We start from the raw sequence: 19,844 nt of genomic DNA on the forward strand, positions 1-19,844 counted from the left end.
TTTTGCTTGTCTGTAAAGGTTTTACTTTCTCCATCAAATCTAAATGAGATCCTTGCTGGGTAGAGTAATTTTGGCTGTAGGTTTTTCCCTTTCATCACTTTAAATATGTCCTGCCACTCCCTTGTGGCTTGCAGAGTTTCTGCTGAACGATTAACTGTTAACCTTATGGGGATTCCCTTGTATGTTATTTGTTGCTTTTCCTTAATGCTTTTAATATTTTTTCTTTGTATTTAATTTTTGATAGTTTGATTAATATTTGTCTTGGCATGTTTCTCCTTGGATTTATCCTGTATGGGACTCTCTGTGCTTCCTGGACTTTATTAACTATTTCCTTTCCCATATTAGGGAAGTTTTCAGCTATAATCTCTTCAAATATTTTCTCAGTCCCTTTCTTTTTCTCTTCTTCTTCTGGGACCCCTATAATTCGAATATTGGTCCTGTTAATGTTGTCCCAGAAGTCTCTGAGACGGTCCTGAATTCTTTTCATTCTTTTTTCTTTATTCTGCTCTGTGGTAGTTATTTCCACTATTTTATCTTCCAGGTCACATCTCCATTGTTCTGCTTCAGTTATTCTTCTATTGTTTCCTTCTAGAGAATTTTTAATTTCATTTATTGTGTTGTTCATCATTGTTTGTTTGCTCTTTAGTTCTCCTAGGTCCTTGTTAAACTTTTCTTGTATTTTCTCCATTCTGTTTCCAAGATTTTGGATCATCTTTACTATCATTACTCTGAATTCTTTTTCAGGTAGACTGTCGATTTCCTTTCATTTGTTTGGTGTGGTGCGTTTTTACCTTGCTCCTTCATCTGCTGTGTGTTTCTCTGTCTTCTCATTTTGCTTCACTTACTGTGTTTGGGATCTCCTTTTCACAGGCTGCAGGTTAGTAGTTCCTGTTGTTTTTGGTGTCTGCCCCCAGTGGGTGAGGTTGGTTCAGTGGGTTGTGTATCTTCCTGGTGGAGGGGACTGGTGCCTGTGTTCTGGTGGATGAGGCTGGATCTTGTCTTTCTGGTGGGCACGTCCATGTCTGGTGGTGTATTTTGGGGTGTCTGTGACCTTATTATGATTTTAGGCAGCGTCTCTGCTAATGGATGGGGTTGTGTTCCTGTCTTGCTAGTCATTTGGCATGGGGTGTCCAGCACTGTAGCTTGCTGGTCGTTGAGTGGAGTTGGGTCTTAGCATTGAGATGGAGATCTCTGGGAGAGCTCTTGCTGTCTGATACTTCGTGGGGCCTGGAGGTCTCTGGTGGTCCAATGTACTGAACTTGGCTCCCCCACCTCAGAGGCTCAGGCCTGATACCCAGCTGAAGCACCAAGACCCTGTCAGCTACATGGCTCAGAAGAAAATGGAGGAAAAAAAGAGAGAAAGAATAAAATAAAATAAAGTTATTAAAATAAAAAATATATAAATATTATTTAAAATAATTTAAAAATTTAAAAAGTAAAAGAAAGGAAGAGAGCAAGCAAATCAATAAACAAATCTATCAGTGATAATAAACTCTAACTACTAAACTAAGATAAGCATAAAACCAGAGACAAATTAGATGCATACAGTAAACTCCAAGTCTACAGTTGCTCCCAAAGTCCACCTCCTGAATTTGGGATGATTCGTTGTCTATTCAGGTATTCCACAGATGCAGGTACATCACGTTGATTGTGGAGCTTTAATCCACTGCTCCTGAGGCTGCTGGGAGAGGTTTCCCTTTCTCTTCTCTGTTCGCACAGCTCCCGGGGTTCAGCTTTGGATTTGGACGCGCCTCTGCGTGTAGGTCGCCTGAGGGCGTCTGTTCCCGCCCAGACAGGACGGGGTTAAAGGCGCAGCTGCTTCGGGGGCTCTGGCTCACTCAGGCGGGGGGAGGGAGCGGTACGGAGGAGGCGGGGCGAGCCTGCGGCGTCAGAGGCGTCGTGACGTTGCAGCAGCCCGAGGCGCGCCGTGCGTTCTCCCGGGGAACTTGTCCCCGGGTCACGGGAGCCTGGCCGTGGCGGGCGCACCGGCTCCCGGGAGGGGCGGTGTGGAGAGTGACCTGTGCTCGCACACAGGCTTCTTGGTGGCGGCAGCAGCAGCCTTAGCGTCTCATGCCCGTCTCTGGGGTCCGTGCTGACAGCTGTGGCTCGCGCCCGTCTCTGGAGCTCGTTTAGGCGGCGCTCTGAATCCCCTCTCCTCGCGCACCAGGAAACAAAGAGGCAAGAAAAAGTCTCTTGCCTCTTCGGCAGCTGCAGACTTTTTCCCGGACTCCCTCCCGGCTCGCCGTGGTGCACTAACCCCTTCAGGCTGTGTTCACGCCGCCAACCCCAGTCCTCTCCCTGCGATCCGATCGCAGCCGGAGCCTCAGCTCCCAGCCCCGCCCGCCCCGGCGGGGGAGCAGACAAGCCTCTCAGGCTGGTGAGCGCTGCTCGGCGCCGAGCCTCCGTGCGGGAATCTCTCCGCTTTGCCCTCCGCACCCCTGTGGCTGCGCTCTCCTCTGTGGCCCCGAAGCTTCCCCTCCGCCACCCGCAGTCTCCGCCCGCGAAGGGGCTCCTAGTGTGTGGACACCTTTCCTCCTTCACAGCTCCCTCCCGCTGGTGCAGGTCCCGTCCCTATTCTTTTGTCTCTGTTGTTTCTTTTTTCTTTTGCCCTCCCCAGGTACGTGGGGAGTTTCTTGCCTTTTGGGAGGTCTGAGGTCTTCTGCCAGCATTCAGTGGGTGTTCTGTAGGAGTTGTTCCTCATGTAGATGTGTTTCTGATGTACTTGTGGGGAGGAAGGTGATCTCCGTGTCTTACTCCTCCGCTGTCTCGAAGGTCCTTTTGAGACTTGTTATTATTAAAAAAGTAATTTTTACCTGTTTAAATTACAGAAGGTCACGGCTGGGAACTCTGTCTTCTCCACATATTGCACCTCTGTAGATGTCATGGGGTGGTCACCTGAAGTAGTTGGCCAGACGGCTATAGATCTGCCAGACCATGAGCCCCATGGAGCCTGGGACCACCTTGCGAATTCTACTGTGGTTCTGGACAATGTCGTGGACCCCATGGAAGGAGTGGAGATGGCAAAGTCATGGTCCAACTCCTTGTGGTCAGTGCGAGGTGGTAGATTTTCTTTGAAAGGCAGAACTTTATCTTTTCTAAGAGTCTTTAAGTTTAATCAAATAATTCAACAGACAAACAAAACAAGGAATGAGTTAGGGAACCTTAACGCTGTATGTGAAGAACACAACCCACATAGGTTTAAACATGTTCCCCTTTTATGGGTACACATGAGGACTCAGAATTCATCTTGACCACAGGCAATGACAAGGCTGTTCATGGACGGCCCCATGGGGCACGGATCGTTCAGGAGTCAGGAAGTGTGGACCACCAGGGTCTGATGAGAATGTGGGGCTGTTCCGAGGGGGCCTCTTGTTCATGCAACCCTATTCATGCCGCCCCATTAATGTTGCATTTTCAATAGCAACCCACCCTGAAAGGGTTGCGTACAATAGCTCATGATCTTTAAAAAATTGCCTCTGGTCCAGGCTTTGTTCTGGGAAACTGTGGTACTTTAGCCAATGTCTTAATCTTTCTAATACTTTGCATCTCTCCTGGCAAACGGGCGCGACAATCTCTGCCTCATGAGTCTGTTGTAGTAAATAAAAGAACACCTGGGGATGGCTTGGTACCTTACCTGGACCGTGGTAAGTGCTCACTTCACATTAGCTCCTTTTGTTATTCTGCTAATTCAGTGGCGATGTGGTAACTGGCAAAGGCTCCTGTCTAAGATTCTCATTTAAGACATGAGTCCTTAATAGTCTCAGAGATGCTCATAATTAGGTGAATTAACCTTTATATCCTTTGCTTCAATTCAGGAAGCATTCTTTATGTCAACGAATCAGCATTAATTTACTTCCATAAGGTCTCATTAAATCATTAGTTAATATTTCATAGGTTTCTAATCAATTAGCTAAGTAAGCTTAAGTCATGGGATATATAATGATATATAAGAGATTCCTATGAACATTTTCTAAGGGACTCCATTTCATCTGCAAAGTGTTAGGACACAATTCCAAATTATATTATGATTATTTTACGGAGACTGTAAACTAAGCAAGAAATTGTGTATTAGTCTGATTAGCTTGACTTTGGACCAACATTTTATAATAGCTCCACAAACCACAAACTGATTTTTTTTTAAAAATATTGAATTAGGATATATGTGTGTATATATTATATGTACACACACACACACACACACACACACACACACATATGTATTTAAAGTAACTGCACAGTCCCATAGCAAAATCAAAAATGCCTGAAAAGCTATTATTACTGTTCATGAGCAAAATAAATTTAACAATGCTCTTTTACATATTATTTAGCCATTAGCAACAAACACACGTGGGGGATTTCCTCTGACAGAAGGACAACTCAGTCTCAAGGAATCTGGCACCCTTCCCACCACAGGGGAAGAGGACCTAGTAATCAGTAACTGGCCAACCAAAGTATTGCTGGTTGCAAGCGTTACCTTGAAAAATATGTTTCAAGTTGATCTGTCAAAAATCAGCTCATTTAGGGACTTCCCTGGTGGTCCAGTGGTTAAGACTTCACCTTCCAATTCAAGGTTGCAGGTTCGATCCCTGGTCGGGGAGCTAAGATCCCACATGCCCAGCGGCCAAAAAGACCAAAACATAAAACAGAATTCAATAAAGCACAAAGGCTAATCATTGGTTCATATGAACACTTTTGAGAAGTTATTAGAACTTATTATATTAAATAACAAACTGGAGAATATGCATTACTGCGTATAAATAGCACCATCTCCTGACAGAACTGAGGAATTGCGTGTATCTCAGAGCCTTTTAGAAGCGCCCTGGTAACATTTTACAAGTATATAACCTCTAACCATCAACATGGTTAGATATGAGTCACAAGTATTTTCTTGGAAACTCAGGACTCGAAGTTGAAACTAGTCTTATATGGAAACAAACTAAGAAATTTCAAGAGATGTAAATGAAAGTCCTAGGGAGACTTCCCCAAGCATCCAATTAAAGATTTTCAGGAAGAGGGTCAATCTTACGCCGACTATGCGTTTCTCCCTTCGAGAGCTCTCCTTGGGGTTAATCACAGCTTCAGTTACAGCCTGTCAAAATCCAGGTGCTCCTGACTTACCTGATCACCCTTCCTTCCCTTGCCGGCCGCCCTTCCTTTCTTCTCCTGGGCGTCTTTCCGCAGCATCCTGGAGGTTACATGTCAGTGTCCTGTCAGTTACTCACTGGTTGGACTTCTAGGGGCAGAGTCTTTGGCTGATTTCAGTTTGGGACCAGACTGCCTGCGGGGGCCAATAATGCACCCGGGCAGGGGGACATGGGTGCCCTGGGAGGAAAGAGCTGGAAGGAAACTCAAGAGAGAGAGAAAGAGGGCCTACAGAGGGCCTACAAAGCCGTATTTTACCTGCACCGTGATTTAACCAAGGCTCAGGCATAACCAGAAATTTTCTTGACGTTCCTTTCAGTTTCACTTCCTCTTCTTCCTTGCTCACAACCTTTAGTTGCTTCCGCATAGGGCCTCAGCGCAAAGGGAAAAAAGAGAGGGAAACACAGAAAGGAAAGAAGTCCAGCAAGATCTCTCCCATCATGCCTACCCTTTACTTGATAAAGAATACAATTTTAAAAAGCCTCATTTTTATTTGCTCACGTGTTCCTCTCTTCTGTGACATTTAAAAATGATGATTTCCCACAACACTGTAAACCAACTATACTTTAATAGAATGGTTTTGAAAAGTAAAAATAAAAATAAAATAGATAATTTTGGTTGCTCTCGCTTGCAGGGCTCTGATACCGCCTCATGGAGGCCTCGTCTACTTTAGGATGAACATTGTTGCCTTTTCTTCCTCTCCGCTCGTTTAAAAAGTATCTCACCATCACCTCCCTCTACTCTGGCGATGTGTAGTAAACTTGCACTCCATCTTTGCCTGGCGAGGAAATGCCGCCCCCCACCCCACCGTTTGCCTTCACGGCCCCTGTCTGAAATCAAAGCCCAGCATCCTTCTCCCTCAATGACCTCTGCTTGCTTCTTTGTTATTAACTCTCTAAGTAGCTCAATAAAAACACAGACCCTCCCGCTTTCCTTCCTCCTGCTTCCCCTGCTCACGCCCTTGGTTTGAAGAGCAGATGCCTTTGGCCAAAGATCCATCCTCAGCTTTCTCCCATCACCACCCCTCAACACGCTCACAAACAAAAGAATGGGGAATTCAATGACAAAGCCAAATCCAGGGGGAATCTAGAGGGTTCTGAATTAGTGCTATCTACCACCCTTGCTCAAGTAGCATCAGCAGCAGAAAACCACTCGTTACCACGGAAGACCGCAAAGGATGAAATAACGAGAGTGGATAGGGGAGAAAGAAACCATTTTCTCTGACCTTGCATTTGAATCCAGAGCATAAACAACATTAAGAGTTTTACGCAGTGTCTAGAGAAGTATGCTCTGGCCCACCACCAGTTATACAGACAGACTTTTATGGTGTTTTTCAAAAAATCTTACGTGTTTTTAATAAAATTTCTGATCCGATTGAATAGGCATACATCTAAAGGTATAAAAAAGTTATCTTTAGCTACTACTTTTAAATTTAGCTTTGAATTAAAACTTGTATTTTACTATGTCTTTGGGGCAATGCATAACCATTAATAGTGATGCAATTTCTTTTTTAGATTTAGACAGATTTGATACGACTACAGGGTCTGCAAAGGAAGACAGTGTAAAGAATACCTTTTCTTTTATTGGAAGTAGATATTTTTCTTAATAATCTTGGAAGGGAAAAACAAAGCAAACTCACAGCTTAGCATGTTCTTAATAAATACTTTAATGCTGCCTTGCTTTGGGTTTGTATTAAGACAAAAACCAGAACTGCTATTTTCTTTATGCCCTGTATGTAAGCATTGTGGGTTAGTGTTTTTGTATTCATTACAATATTTTTTATAAAATACTAAACGGAAGAAATTAGCTACTCTATCATACCTATTCAAAGCAAATAAATTCACAGACCTAAAACAATAGCATTTCGTGCAGAAAGGGACCTTATGTTGCCACCAAGGCCAACCCTTTATGCCACACTCCCACCCTCACTCATTCAACAGCGGAGAAAGCTCAGACCTGAAGAGGAAGAATGTAACTTCCACGAGGGCCGGGCTCTTTGGCTGTTTTGTTGTATTTGCTGTGGATCTACCCATCTGGTAGGTAGGAAGCAGTCGAGAAATATGTTGAATGAATAAAAAGTTTGCCCTAGCCTTGCACTGCTTTCATTACACACATGCCATCATGATATAAGAAAACGACTGTAATTTTTCCAAACTTTTATTTTGAAAAATGCAAACTTACAGCAAAGTTGCAAAAACTGCGCAGTGAATACCTATGTACTCTTTACTGTAATTCATTAATTTTAAACATTTTCCCACATTTGCTTTATCTTCCTCGTTAAGTGAAACTTCCTCTTCTTGCTTAAGAAAAGGGACATCCTCCTGTGTAAATAAGATATAAAAATCACATTCAGGAAACTTAACTTTGATACAGCACTCTTATTTAGTATACATCCCATACTGAACATTTCTAAATTCTTCCCCAATCAAAATTTATAATGTTTTATTTCCCAATTCAACATCCCATCAAGGATTATGGATTTTATTTCCTTGTCATTTCTGTTTATTCACTTTTCATCCGGAACAGTTCCCTACCCATTAATTTATTTTTTGCTTTTTGGGTTTTTTTTCTGTCTTCTCATTACATTGCTAATTTTGAAGAATCCACGTCAGATGTTTTGCCGAATGCCTCTCAGTTTGGGGTTGTTCAGTTTCTTCTTCGTCATCAGGCTCAGGTCTAGTATTTAGGGTCATTGGACCACACGGGGATGAGTGTCCTTCACAAAGCATCACATCAAGGAGCACATGACCTCAGACTCTCCTCCTATTGGTGACAATAAGCTCGATCTCTCGGTTAAGGTGTGTCAGTCAGATTTCTCCTTTGTAAACATACCTTTTCCCTTTGTAATTAATAAGTAATCTGTGGGAGATTAGCCTATCTCGTCCCCAACCTTTCACTCAGTGATTTTAGTATAAATCAGTGAGTCTCATCTTAATTAATTATTGCTCTGGTGTTTACAAAATGATGATATTCTCTTTCTATCTTTCTTTCTATATTTTGTTGGCATTCTTCTCTAAAGTAGAGCTTTAACTTCTGATCCCCCCTATTTTTTAAAAAATAAAGAATTGCTTTATCATTCTGTACATTAAAACCTATTTCCATAGTTGCTATTTTAAAAAAAATTGTTTAAAATGACACCTTTTCTGGAAGAACTAATCGAAATAAATTACTGTATTTACTACTGTCTCATTTTCAATAATTATCTATTAAAATTAGTAACTCAAAAATATATTTTAGAAGAAAAACATTGTTAATTTGAGAATACAAACTTGTGATGTTTTGTACTCAGATCAATCAATTTAAAGCACCAAAATACTTAGCTGTAGAAAGGAGATAGGGTTCATGATATTTTGGCTCTCAGTTTCTTGGGTGGTTATAAAAAGAGTGGTAAGGCAACATATAGACATGCTAACCTTTGGGTGTTCCTTGTAAATAACTCAGTTTCCTCTGCTATATGTATTTTATTCTTTTCTAGCAGATATACTAGAAACAGAACTTCTTGGGTCAACACAAAATCGAGTCACAGACTCTCTGTTTCTTTATTCTATTTTTTGATATTTAATAAGATGTTGAACTTGTTATCCAAACAGAATTCTTCTGATTTGCATTTTTGTGCACTGATTAAATGAAATGCCCATCCTTCGATTTTTAAATATAGGAAGCAACTGTTTTGTAATGCACATAGGAGTAATACACACAGGAAAATGTTACAGATCTGTAACACCATCATTAACAATCATATATTAAATGCACCTCGGATATATCCTAATTATTTCTATGTTCAAAAAGCCCATCCCCTGCTGGTGTGTTCAACCTTCTGGAAATGAAAGGCTGCGGGGACTGCTGGTGAGTTTCTCACTTCAGCTCTGCCATACCTGCCATTGGTCCAGTCTGTGGGAGGTTTGTTTGTCACTCAGCTGCTGCCACGCCACCAGGGAAACAGCCTCTGTATAAGCACCTCTGGGGCTTTCTTCCAGCGTTGCAACTGTTCCGGAAATTGGTCAAGGTAGGGAAGGACTCTACTAACGCTGAACCTGCAGGCCCAGGAGGTTGCAAAATCATGTGTCACCGGGGTCAAGGTTACCCGGATAGCGTCAAATTATCCAAACATTGTACTGGCAATTGTATGTTCCTGTCTCTTTTCTCAACTCTGACCTCTTATCTCTTTGCACAGTAGAACATTTGGGAGAAATTTACCTACCATCCAACGACTTAGAACAAAAATATTGATTTCCCATAATTTTCATACCTTTGGGAACTATTCTAAAGAAGGGTTATAAGTTGTGTGCTTAGTGCATCTTCCAAAAAGAAAGCAAAACAAAAGAACTCAAAGATGGCAATTTTTTTTTTAAAATAAATTTATTTATTTATTTATTTATTTTTGGCTGCGTTGGGTCTTCGTTGCGGTGCGTGGGCTTCTCATTGCGGTGGCCTCTCCCCGTTGCGGAGCACGGGCTCTAGGTGCGCGGGCTTCAGCAGTTGCGGCACACGGGCCCAGCCGCTCCATGGCATGTGGGATCTTCCCAGACCAGGGCTTGAACCTGTGTCCCCTGCATTGGCAGGCGGACTCTCAACCACTGCGCCACCAGGGAAGTCCTAAAGATGGCAAATTTTAGAAACTGAACATTCATGAGGTGTAGATCATCGGGCATGATATAATAGAAACTATTTAATTTTTTCTCATGTGAATTTCACACACTACAGTGGGGTTAAAAAAAAATTCACGTCCACCCGGAACCTCAATGTGACCTTATTTGGAGATAGAGTCTTTGTATGGATAGATGTGATCTGTTAAGGCTCTCAAGGTGAAATCATCCGGGTTCTGGACGCAGGGACACACAGGGTGGAGGCTGTGTGAGGACAGAGGCAGCGATTGGAATGATGCTGCCATCAGCCAAGGGTCTCCGGGGGGCCCCAGAAGCTGGACGAGGCAGGAAGAGTTCCTCCCTAGAGCCTTGGTGGGGGCCTGGCCCGGGCCGCGCCTTGACTTAGAATGCTGGGAGAACTGTGAGAGAATAAGTTTCGGTTGTTTTAAGCCACCACATCTGTGGTAGATTGTTTCAGCAGTCCTAGAAAACCCGTGCACACACTAGAGGAATCAGACGGATTTTAACTGAGGATTTGTGAAAAAGTTGTGAGGTTCCTTGGCAACTAAGCCTGACGATAAAGCCCGGTGTTCAAAAGTAAGCAGTGAGTTTATACACGAGATGAAACTCTTCTGCAGCTCTGTAGCAAAACAAACGTGACAATCCAGGTGAATGCCAGGGGAAAGATGTGGAAGATGGAGAGAAATACCTCACGACATCTATATCACAGCAAAAGGCCAAAATCTCCGTAATGCTTTCAGTCCGTCAAGAACAATGAAACGTAGTTTTACACTGTGCTTGGGTTTTGCATTAAATTCCCAGGGACAGTTGTCTTCATTCAGCAAAGACAGGACACCTGATGTGGTCCAGGCGCTGCTCCCAGCTCGGCAGGCTGCATCCGTGAGCAAAACAGACATGACTAACCTTGTGGAGCTGCTGGTTTAGCAGCAAGTGACAGCAAACCTAATCAGTGAGTAAGTTACCTAAACGCGTTGGAGAAGGAAATGTGCTAGGGATATAAAAGAAGTAAAACCTGGCAGGAGAAATCAAGGGTCCTCAGTCTGAGGAGACAGTGTGATGAAGGTGACAAATGGGGAAGTCAGTGTGTGACAGGGAAGAACAACTCTGACTCCATACTGGATCCGCTCCTTCTACTTTAACCTTCGTGTTCTAGGCGTAGGGGAGAGAGGAGAAGATGAAAATAATGTGAAGAGCCCACCTGAGGTTCATGCTTATGATTCTAAAGTGAACCCAGTAGCATGGCACTAGGACAAGACACATTTGTAATTTCAAATTTTCCTGTAGACGTAAAAAAGGAGAAACAGGTGAAATTAATTTTAATCATGGCTCTTTTGTAACAAAATAATTAAAAAATATTATTTGGACTTGTAAGCAACATAAGAATTATTAAGGAGACATTTCCCCATTCTTCTTTTAGCGCTTGGTCTTCAAAATCTGGTGTATATTTTACACTCACATCTCTATTTGGACCAAGCACATTCCAAGTGTCCATAGCCACGTGTGTTTAATGGCTACAGCGTGGGCCGTGCAGATGCAGGTGGTGACGGTGGAAGTGACTGGCTGAGAAAAAGTGAAGTTCAAGATCCTCAGAGGAGGACAGGGAACTGAAAGTCCAGGCTGCTCATAGGACCGTCTAGACGTGTATTGAAAGTTCCAAGAATAAACAAAGGAGAACCTCTGAAGAGAAAGCCAATGAGCAGGTAGGTAGAATCACTTGGACACATGAGAGGACAGTGCAGGATTCTGCCCATCATAGCAACAGTGAGGAGTGATGCAGTTTTTAGAGAGAAAGAAAGAAAAAAGAATAGTCTGAAAACAAGAATAAGAAGTGAGTAGACAGCCATAAAAAAGAACGAACTTCTGCCATTTGCAGCAACATAGATGGACCTAGAGATTGTCATACTAAGCGAAGTAAGTCAGACAGAGGAAGACAAATATCATATGACATCACTTAAATGTAGAATCTAAAAAAAAATGATACAAGTGAACTTATTTACAAAACCGAAACAGATTCACAGACATAGAAAACAAACCTGTGGTTACCAAAGGGGAAAGGTTGAGGGGGATACAGTGGGAGATTGGGATGGACGCATGCACACTTCTATATTTAAAATAGATAACCAACACGGACCTGCTATAGAGCACAGGGAACTCTATTTAATACTCTGTAATGACCTATATGGGAAAAGAACCTTAAAAAGAGTGGATATATGTATATGTATAACTGAATCACTTTGCTGTACACCTGACACTAACACAACATTGTAAATCAACTATATCCCAATATAAAATAAAAATTAAATTGAAAAAAAGGGAGTAGAGTTTCCATCGTTCCCCATGGTACGAGGCCTGGGGGGTTGTGGAGAGAAGCAGCCATGTTGGAGAGGGCTTCTTTGGGGATAAATATCTTTAGGGGATGTTTTTCTCAGGAAAGTGAAATCAACCTGTTAATCAACAGACACTGGTTTGCTTACAGCTCTTAGGAGGTGAGAGGGTCTTTGCTGGTGTTGAAAACTTGTGTAACACACACATATTTACATTTTTCAACATAAGTAAAGAGAGATTTGACTAAGTTTATAATATTTAAAATAATTGTTTTTCTAGACATGGGAAAATTCGGGGAGTATTTGACTCTAGTTAATGATTAGTCATTTCTGGGAGGTGGAATCTGGTGACTTTCATTTTTGACTTGGTGCTCTTTTTGTATCAATATTGTCTTACAATGTGTACATTTTTGTCTGAATAAAGAAAAATTCAAATACCTATTCTTTCCTGGAGGTCCTTTAATTTGATATAACCTCTCTCCTGAAGAAAATACGGGATTTTCAAAAGAATTGTTAAGTGACTGAGATTGTTTGTGTGTGTGTGTGTGTGTGTGTAATACCAAGTTAGATGACAGATACAAAGGACAACCAAAGTGACCAGTAATGAAGGAAAGGCCAGAATATATCACCTCAAATATGCTTCTTTGACATAAAAGTTATATGGAGGTGAAGGCAATTAAGAAGCAGTAAATGCAGGAAAATTTCCCCACTTTCTGCCTAAAGGCAGGAAATAAATCCTCCTTTTACTCTTATCAGCCCAGAGAAGTCACCGGAGAAATCTGCAAACAAAACCTACTCCTCTCGCCCTTATATCTCAAGTTATTTCTTCACTATTTACTACCTCAAACCCCTTTGTCCTGTCAATTCTTCACAAACTTATTGTTTCTTGGTCTACAAAATAGAAAAGCTTCCTGCTCTGGTCCTTTCAGGGCTTCGTTCCCTTATGAAGGCTCCCTTGTACATGCACAAGTTCAACAACATTCGTAAACTTTCCTCCTGTTGATATGGCAGTTTGACTTTCAGACACAGCCAGGGACCCTCAAAGGGTCGAGGAGCACTCTTTGCTCCCCTTCTGTAACAATTCTGAGCATTCACTGTACACAAGCTAAAACCAGCCTTCACCGGGACAAATGCGTTTCTCAGACGACATACCAAAGCAGGTGGCTAAAGACAGCTGGGGGGACTTCCCTGGTGGTGCAGTGGATAGGACTCCACCCTCCCAACGCAGGGGTTTGATCCCTGGTCAGGGAACTAGATCCCACATGCATGCCGCAACTCAGAGTTTGCATGCCACAACTAAAGAGCTGGCGAGCTGCAACTAAGGAGCCCACCTGCTGCAACGAAGACCCGGTGCAACCAAATAAATAAATAAATATTAAAAAAAAATAAAGACAGCTGGAGTCTGTGGGTGCAGTTGTGTTTGCAGAGTCGCTGTTGATGTGCTGAATTGATCTGTCAGTTGAGGAGATAGCCATGGTTCTTTCCCTTCTGTGACATGAGGTCTGTCCTTGGCTGGTACCAGCAGCTATGGTTTGCAGGCCCATGGCTCTTTTACAATGGCCTTTTTAGCTTGAGGTAACTGAAAACTTTTGCTTAAAATAAGCCACAACTCCCTCAAGTCTGAATGATAATTTGAGTTTAAAAAAAATTTAAAGTTGCCATTATTTTTCTTTTTTATCAAGATAAATAACGTATTTTTTTCCTTTCCATGACGGTTGATTACAGGATATTGAATATAGTTCCCTGTGCTCTATAGTAGGAACTTGTTATTTATCCATCCTATATGCAATAGTCTGTATCTGTTAATCCCAAACTCCCAATCCATCCCTCCCTCCCCCCCTCCCCCCTGGCAACCACAAGTCTGTTCTCTATGTCTGTGAGTCTGTTTCTGTTTCGTAGATATATTCATTTGTGTCATATTTTAGATTCCACATATAAGCTGTATCCTATGGTATTTGTCTTTCTTTTTCTGACTGACTTCGCTTAGTATGATCATCTCTAGGTCCATCCATGTTGCTGCAAATGACATTATTTCATCCTTTTTTATGGCTGAGTAATATTCCATTGTATACATGTACGACATCTTTATCCATTTCTCTGTCGCTGGACATTTAGGTTGTTTCCATGTCTTGGCTATTGTGAACAGTGCTGCTATGAACATAGGGGGTGCATGTATCTTTTCTGAATTATAGCTTTGTCCAGGTATATGCCCAGGAGTGGATCATATGCAAAGTTGCCATTATTTTTCTGTTTTTTTTTATAGAATTTCTTTCTCTTACATTTTGTGGTTCTCTTACTTGCAGTTATTATAGTTCATCAAGTGGGTTATACTTTGTCAATCAATTTGAGCAAATATCAAGACAATAATCTCTTTTAGGAGACAAAGTCAGTTTATTAAGAGAAGGCAGCTTAGCAGAGTGGAAAACGCATAGTGTTTGCAATGGCCTGACTCTGCCATTGACTGGCTGTGTAGCCAGGAAAGGTCACTCAGATTCTCCTTAGGATCAAGTACAATGGCTTCTCATAAAGTTGTCCATGAATTAAATGAGGTAATGTGTCTGCTCCATGGTGAGCTCAATACTTGTTAGCAATGACTGTTATAGATTAGCCCGCATGTCAAGTAGGGATGAGTTGTACAAGTTTTTTTTGTTGTTGTTAGAAGAATCACAACAATTATAATTACAAGCACATGCTTCCAATGTTTAGATAGAAAGATATTACAGCTATTTCAATCTTCAAAGTCATGTGCAGCCTATAGTCTTTTTTTTTTTAACATCTTTATTGGAGTATAATTGCTTTATGTTGTTGTGTTAGTTTCTGCTGTATAACAAAGTGAGTCAGCTATACGTATACATATATCCCCATATCTCCTCACTCTTGCATCTCCCTCTCACCCTCCTTATCCCACCCATCAGGTGGTCATAAAGCACTGAGCTGACCTCCCTGTGCTATGCGGCTGCTTCCCACTAGCTATCTATTTTACATTTGGTAGTGTATATATGTCCATGCCACTCTCACTTCGTCCCGGCTTACCCTTCCCCCTCACCGTGTCCTCAAGTCCATTCTCTATGTCTGTGTCTTTATTCCTGTCCTGCCCCTAGGTTCTTCAGAACCTTGGTGGGGTTTTTTTTAGATTCCATATATATGTGTTAGCATACAATATTTGTTTTTCTCTTTCTGACTTACTTCACTCTGTATGACAGGCTCTAGGTCCATCCACCTCATTACAAATACCTCCATTTCATTTCTTTTTATGGCTGAGTAATATTCCATTGTATATATGTGCCACTTCTCCTTTATCCATTCATCCGATGATGCACACTTAGGTTGCTTCCATGTCCTGGCTATTGTAAATAGAGCTGCAATGAACATTGTGGTACATGACTCTTTTTGAATTATGGTTTTCTCAGGGTATATGCCCAGTAGTGGGATTGCTGGATCATATGGGAGTTCTATTTTTAGTTTTTTAAGGAACCTCCATACTGTTCTCCATAGTGGCTGTATCAATTGACATTCCCACCAACAGGGAAACTGTAATTGTTTTGCATTACAGTAAAAGTCCCCTACATATGAACGATTTCCATTCCGAGAGCACGTTCGTAAGTCCAATTTGTTCGTAAATCCAACAAAGTTAGCCTAGGTACCCAACAACACGATCGGCTCTATACCATTGCTGTTATGCTTGCTTCCAGACACCCTGGGCTTGAAATGAAGATCCTGTATTACTGTGCTCTATACAGTCCTGTACAGTAAAGTACACGAAAGCACAGCCCCCTGTGGAGGGTGCACACACATAACAACGTACGCCAGACACGTGAACTAACTTACGTGACTGGACGTGTGAACGCACGTTTGCGCCTTTGAAAGTTCACAGCTCGAAGGGTCGTATGCAGGGGACTTGCTGTATTTACTTTCAGAATGTCAGCTGACGGCAGCGCACGTGCTCGTGGCAAGAATGTTCCACTGCAACAGGTGGGGCTCGTGAGGAGTCTTCCAGCCCCCCAGCCTTGGAGGTGCTTTCTATACAGGCAGACGAAGGCTCTGGTTCCATGTCACCTGTGATGCGGGCATGTGTGCACTTGTGTTCACATTCATGTCGTCACCCACAGCCCGTACGTCTGTCCTGGGCAGAGGAGACAAGGATATGGGTGAGCTGGATAGGGGTCTACCTGTTCACACCCGCCACAGCCTCGACGTCACCGCTCTGCTCTGCTGGGAAGGGTTTTCGCAGTCGTGGGGACAGACAGCAGTGCTGGCAGGATGGAGGCATCGCTCGGCCCCGTCACTGTCAGCAAGCAGCACTCGGAAAGGCCTGCCTTGAAACAAGTGTAAGCAGTCACGCCGGGGCCAAGCACGCACTTTCAGCAGGCAGTAAGTTACACCTGTGACTTGAAATTTGCCGCATATACAATTTTATTGGTAAGTTTTTTTTTTTAAAGGAATTCCTTTTTTTATATTATTTATTTATTTATTTATTTATTTTTGCCTGTGTTGGGTCTTCGTTTCTGTGCGAGGGCTTTCTCCAGTTGCGGTGAGCGGGGACCACTCTTCATCGCGGTGTGCGGGCCTCTCACTATCGCGGCCTCTCTTGTTGCGGAGCACAGGCTCCAGACGCGCAGGCTCAATAGTTGTGGCTCATGGGCCCAGTTGCTACGCGGCATGTGGGATCCTCCCAGACCAGGGCTCGAACCCGTGTCCGCTGAATTGGCAGGCAGATTCTCAACCACTGCGCCACCAGGGAAGCCCCTTATTGGTAAGTTTTTATATATTTTTTTTGGAGTTTAAATCCTTTACAGGAGTCAAGCTTCTGATATCATGTCTGCCCAGATCTGGGCCTGGCTGATTCCCTCCTACCGTTTGGGCTCGCTGGTAGCACCTCTCGGAGGGCCCGTTCCTTGTCGATCAAGCTTCCCAAGCCCTGCTACTCCCTGTCTAATGACCCTGTTTTCTTTTATTCACTGTGATCTAAAATCATTGTCTTTTTTTCTTAATTCATCTTAATTTTTATTGTCATTTTTCTCTTACTAAGAGTATTATCTTTATGGAAGAATGGATATTTTCTGTGCTGCTTGTCATTTGAACCCTTGAGCCTAGAACACTGCTTATACCTTAGCCATCGTGCTCAATATTCTGACTGAATGAATGTTTTTAGGGCAAATTTAAATAACCTTATAATAACATAGTTTAACACTTAAGATTATTTATATTTTGGTACAGTGTTTTAAAAGATTCTCCGTTGTTGGACAGATGATGAACTAAGCGATTTTAACTTCTAAAACCCAGGCTGTATTTTAAATACCTAGGAGCTTATGAAATACCAATGCTATGTAGAAAATACTAAGCACTTTGTTTTTTACACCAGAGATATGAGTCTTTGGGTGTCCTATTGATATTTTATCCTATTAAGTTTGGATGCATCTCTTTTAATTTGGCTGTTTAAACAGATCCAAGCCTTGAAGCAAATTTGGAACTAGTGAGACTTATCCTTTCACAAATGCCTTACTTCCTGGAGAACTAATAAACCGGATTTACAGGTCAGATTCTGGTTATTGCAATTCTGTCACTTAAGCAAATAAAAGTTAAAATCAAAGTCAAATCATTATCATAAGAATTGATTTCTTTGTTGTATAAGACGATTAAAGATATTCCTAGGTTTACAGAAATGCAGAACGTGGCACTTGACCCTTGATAAAGAGGAGAACGAGTAAAGGGCTGTAAAAAGAAAAACAGCTTCTTACCTGTTGTGACGCCTTTACCCTCACACGGAGCAGTTTACTTCTGGTCACCAGATGTGTGGACGCCTTTCCCCCCATCAAACGATTCTCTTTTCTTTTCCTTCGGAATTACTGATAACTGTTGTTACGCCAACGCAGACTTAAAAATCCCACTTGGACATGGGGCGAGAGCGGGGAGATGGTGGGCAGCAGATTAGCCAGTGGGGGGCACGGGGAGCAAGGGCCTGGGCTCGTTGCCCCCAGACGAGGGCTGCTGGGGGTACGGCCCTCACAGGCGGGGTCTCTGTCCCAGAGCACAGGTGCTCTCGGTGCAGAGGCCACCAAGAACTCCCCACAAAAGTCACGAGAGGGGGCAAGGACAAAACACATCCAAAAGGAGGAAGGAGGAAGGTGGGACACCAGCAGGTGTCTGTCCTACGATTTCACTGGCTTCTAAGGGTTTCTACCTGGAGATGGCGTCAGATCCCCCAGGTTAGGGGTCAGCCCCACAGGACCGCCTCTGACTGCCACTCAGATGCCAACTGCAGCAGTAGTTCCTCGGGTCACCCACAGCCTCCGTCTGATTTGGCTACAAACTGGAGGCTCCCCTGACCCCCTTCTCAGGTCCGATTACTTGCTAGGACGGCTTTCAGCGCTCAGAGAAACACTTCCTCGTGTTTAGCAGTTTATTAAAGGGTACGGATGAACAGCCAGATGAAGAGGGCTGCAGGGCACGGTGTGCGGAGGGGTGCAGAGCCCTGCTGCCCGCTGAGTGCCGCCCTCCCACACCTTCCCCTGTGCACCCAGCGGGCCCTGTGGAGGTCAGGCTCTTGGGATTGCGTGGAGGGTTAATCACACAGGTGCGATGGATCTGTAACCCCATTTTCCGCCCTTCTCCCTTCACAAGAGAAAGGGGTTGGGCCTGAAAATCCCGAGCTTCTGACGGTGGCTTAGTGTTTCCAGTGACCCGCCCTCATCCAGGACCCCACCCAGAGGCGCCTCCTTAGAACAAAAGACACTCCTGTCCTCCAGCAAATGACAAGGGTTTCAGAAGCTGTGCCAGGAGTCGGGGTCAAAGGCCAAATATTAGAACAAAAGATGCTCCCAGCATTCTTATCACTTGAGAAATGACAAGGTTTCAAGAACTCTGTGCCAGGAACTATAATCTCCCGGTGAGCTACTGAAGTCTACCAGCTGGGAATTACAAGGCAGCACGTGGGAATGAGGGTCTGGTTTACATTCGGCTCTGTTATCTCCCAACATTTGCAGCCTCGGTTCTCAGAGGACCGAAAATGCATGAATCTGTGAAACAACCCTAATGCGGTGTCTGGCACGTAATAGGCATTACAAAAATTACATACTTATTTTCTCTTTCTCTTTATTGAATTTTCTCCATCCATTTGTGCAAATCATTTCACACATATTGGCCAATTATTTGGGAGTGATCAATTTAATCTTGGACTCATGAGAATTCAAAATGCACAGAAGATAGTGAACTGCACCGGAACGACTTTTATTGACAGGTGCTCAGCACGTTGTTGACTTCCCCACATGCCTGTGTGCAAATATTTGCTATAAATATACAATCCACAGTGCCTGAGATTCATAATTTTAAAGCAAAGCTCACTGACTTTCTTCAAAGGTTATCCATGTTTATCCCCATGTTTCTAAGTGCTATCGATAGGCTCCTTCTCTGTTGAGTAGCTGAGCGTTTAGATTGGTCCTTGACTCTGCTGAACAAGGGGTGATGGGAAGAGGAGCTTCACCTTGGCAGAACGTTCGCTGCCTCCTTGTTTACCTGGGTGGATGCCGCACGCCGAAGATGCAAGGGAGAGAACACACCGAGCTCACCTGGAGGAAACACAGCCCAGTGAGCAAATCAGGCAGAAAACCCCAGGTTAGCAATCAAGCATAGTAAGTCTAAGAATTTAAGTACAGAGTCTTGTTGAACACTGGGGAGGCGAATACAGTGCTCCGCTGGGGTTATCACGGAAAGCGTGGAAACAAAGCGCAGGAAGCGCCACGTTAAAGAAGCAGGAAGAGTTCAGCGGGAGAGT

General features: G+C 43.2%; 1 protein-coding gene across 1 annotated transcript in view; it reads right to left on the reverse strand.

Annotated features, from left to right (window-relative positions):
• The window catches only part of ASIC5 (acid sensing ion channel subunit family member 5), a 48,787-nt gene extending 32,444 nt beyond the window's left edge, over nucleotides 1-16,343 (reverse strand). Inside the window, 5 exon segments of the mRNA XM_057547134.1 lie at nucleotides 2,814-2,887; nucleotides 2,889-3,010; nucleotides 3,013-3,066; nucleotides 3,069-3,103; nucleotides 16,243-16,343. Of these exon segments, the coding sequence (XP_057403117.1) occupies nucleotides 2,814-2,887; nucleotides 2,889-3,010; nucleotides 3,013-3,066; nucleotides 3,069-3,103; nucleotides 16,243-16,343 (386 nt within the window).
• Nucleotides 16,344-19,844: the final 3,501 nt, after the last annotated feature.

This window comes from Balaenoptera acutorostrata, chromosome 5, assembly GCF_949987535.1.
Source record: "Balaenoptera acutorostrata chromosome 5, mBalAcu1.1, whole genome shotgun sequence".
In the NCBI taxonomy this organism is placed as follows: Eukaryota; Metazoa; Chordata; class Mammalia; order Artiodactyla; family Balaenopteridae; genus Balaenoptera; species Balaenoptera acutorostrata.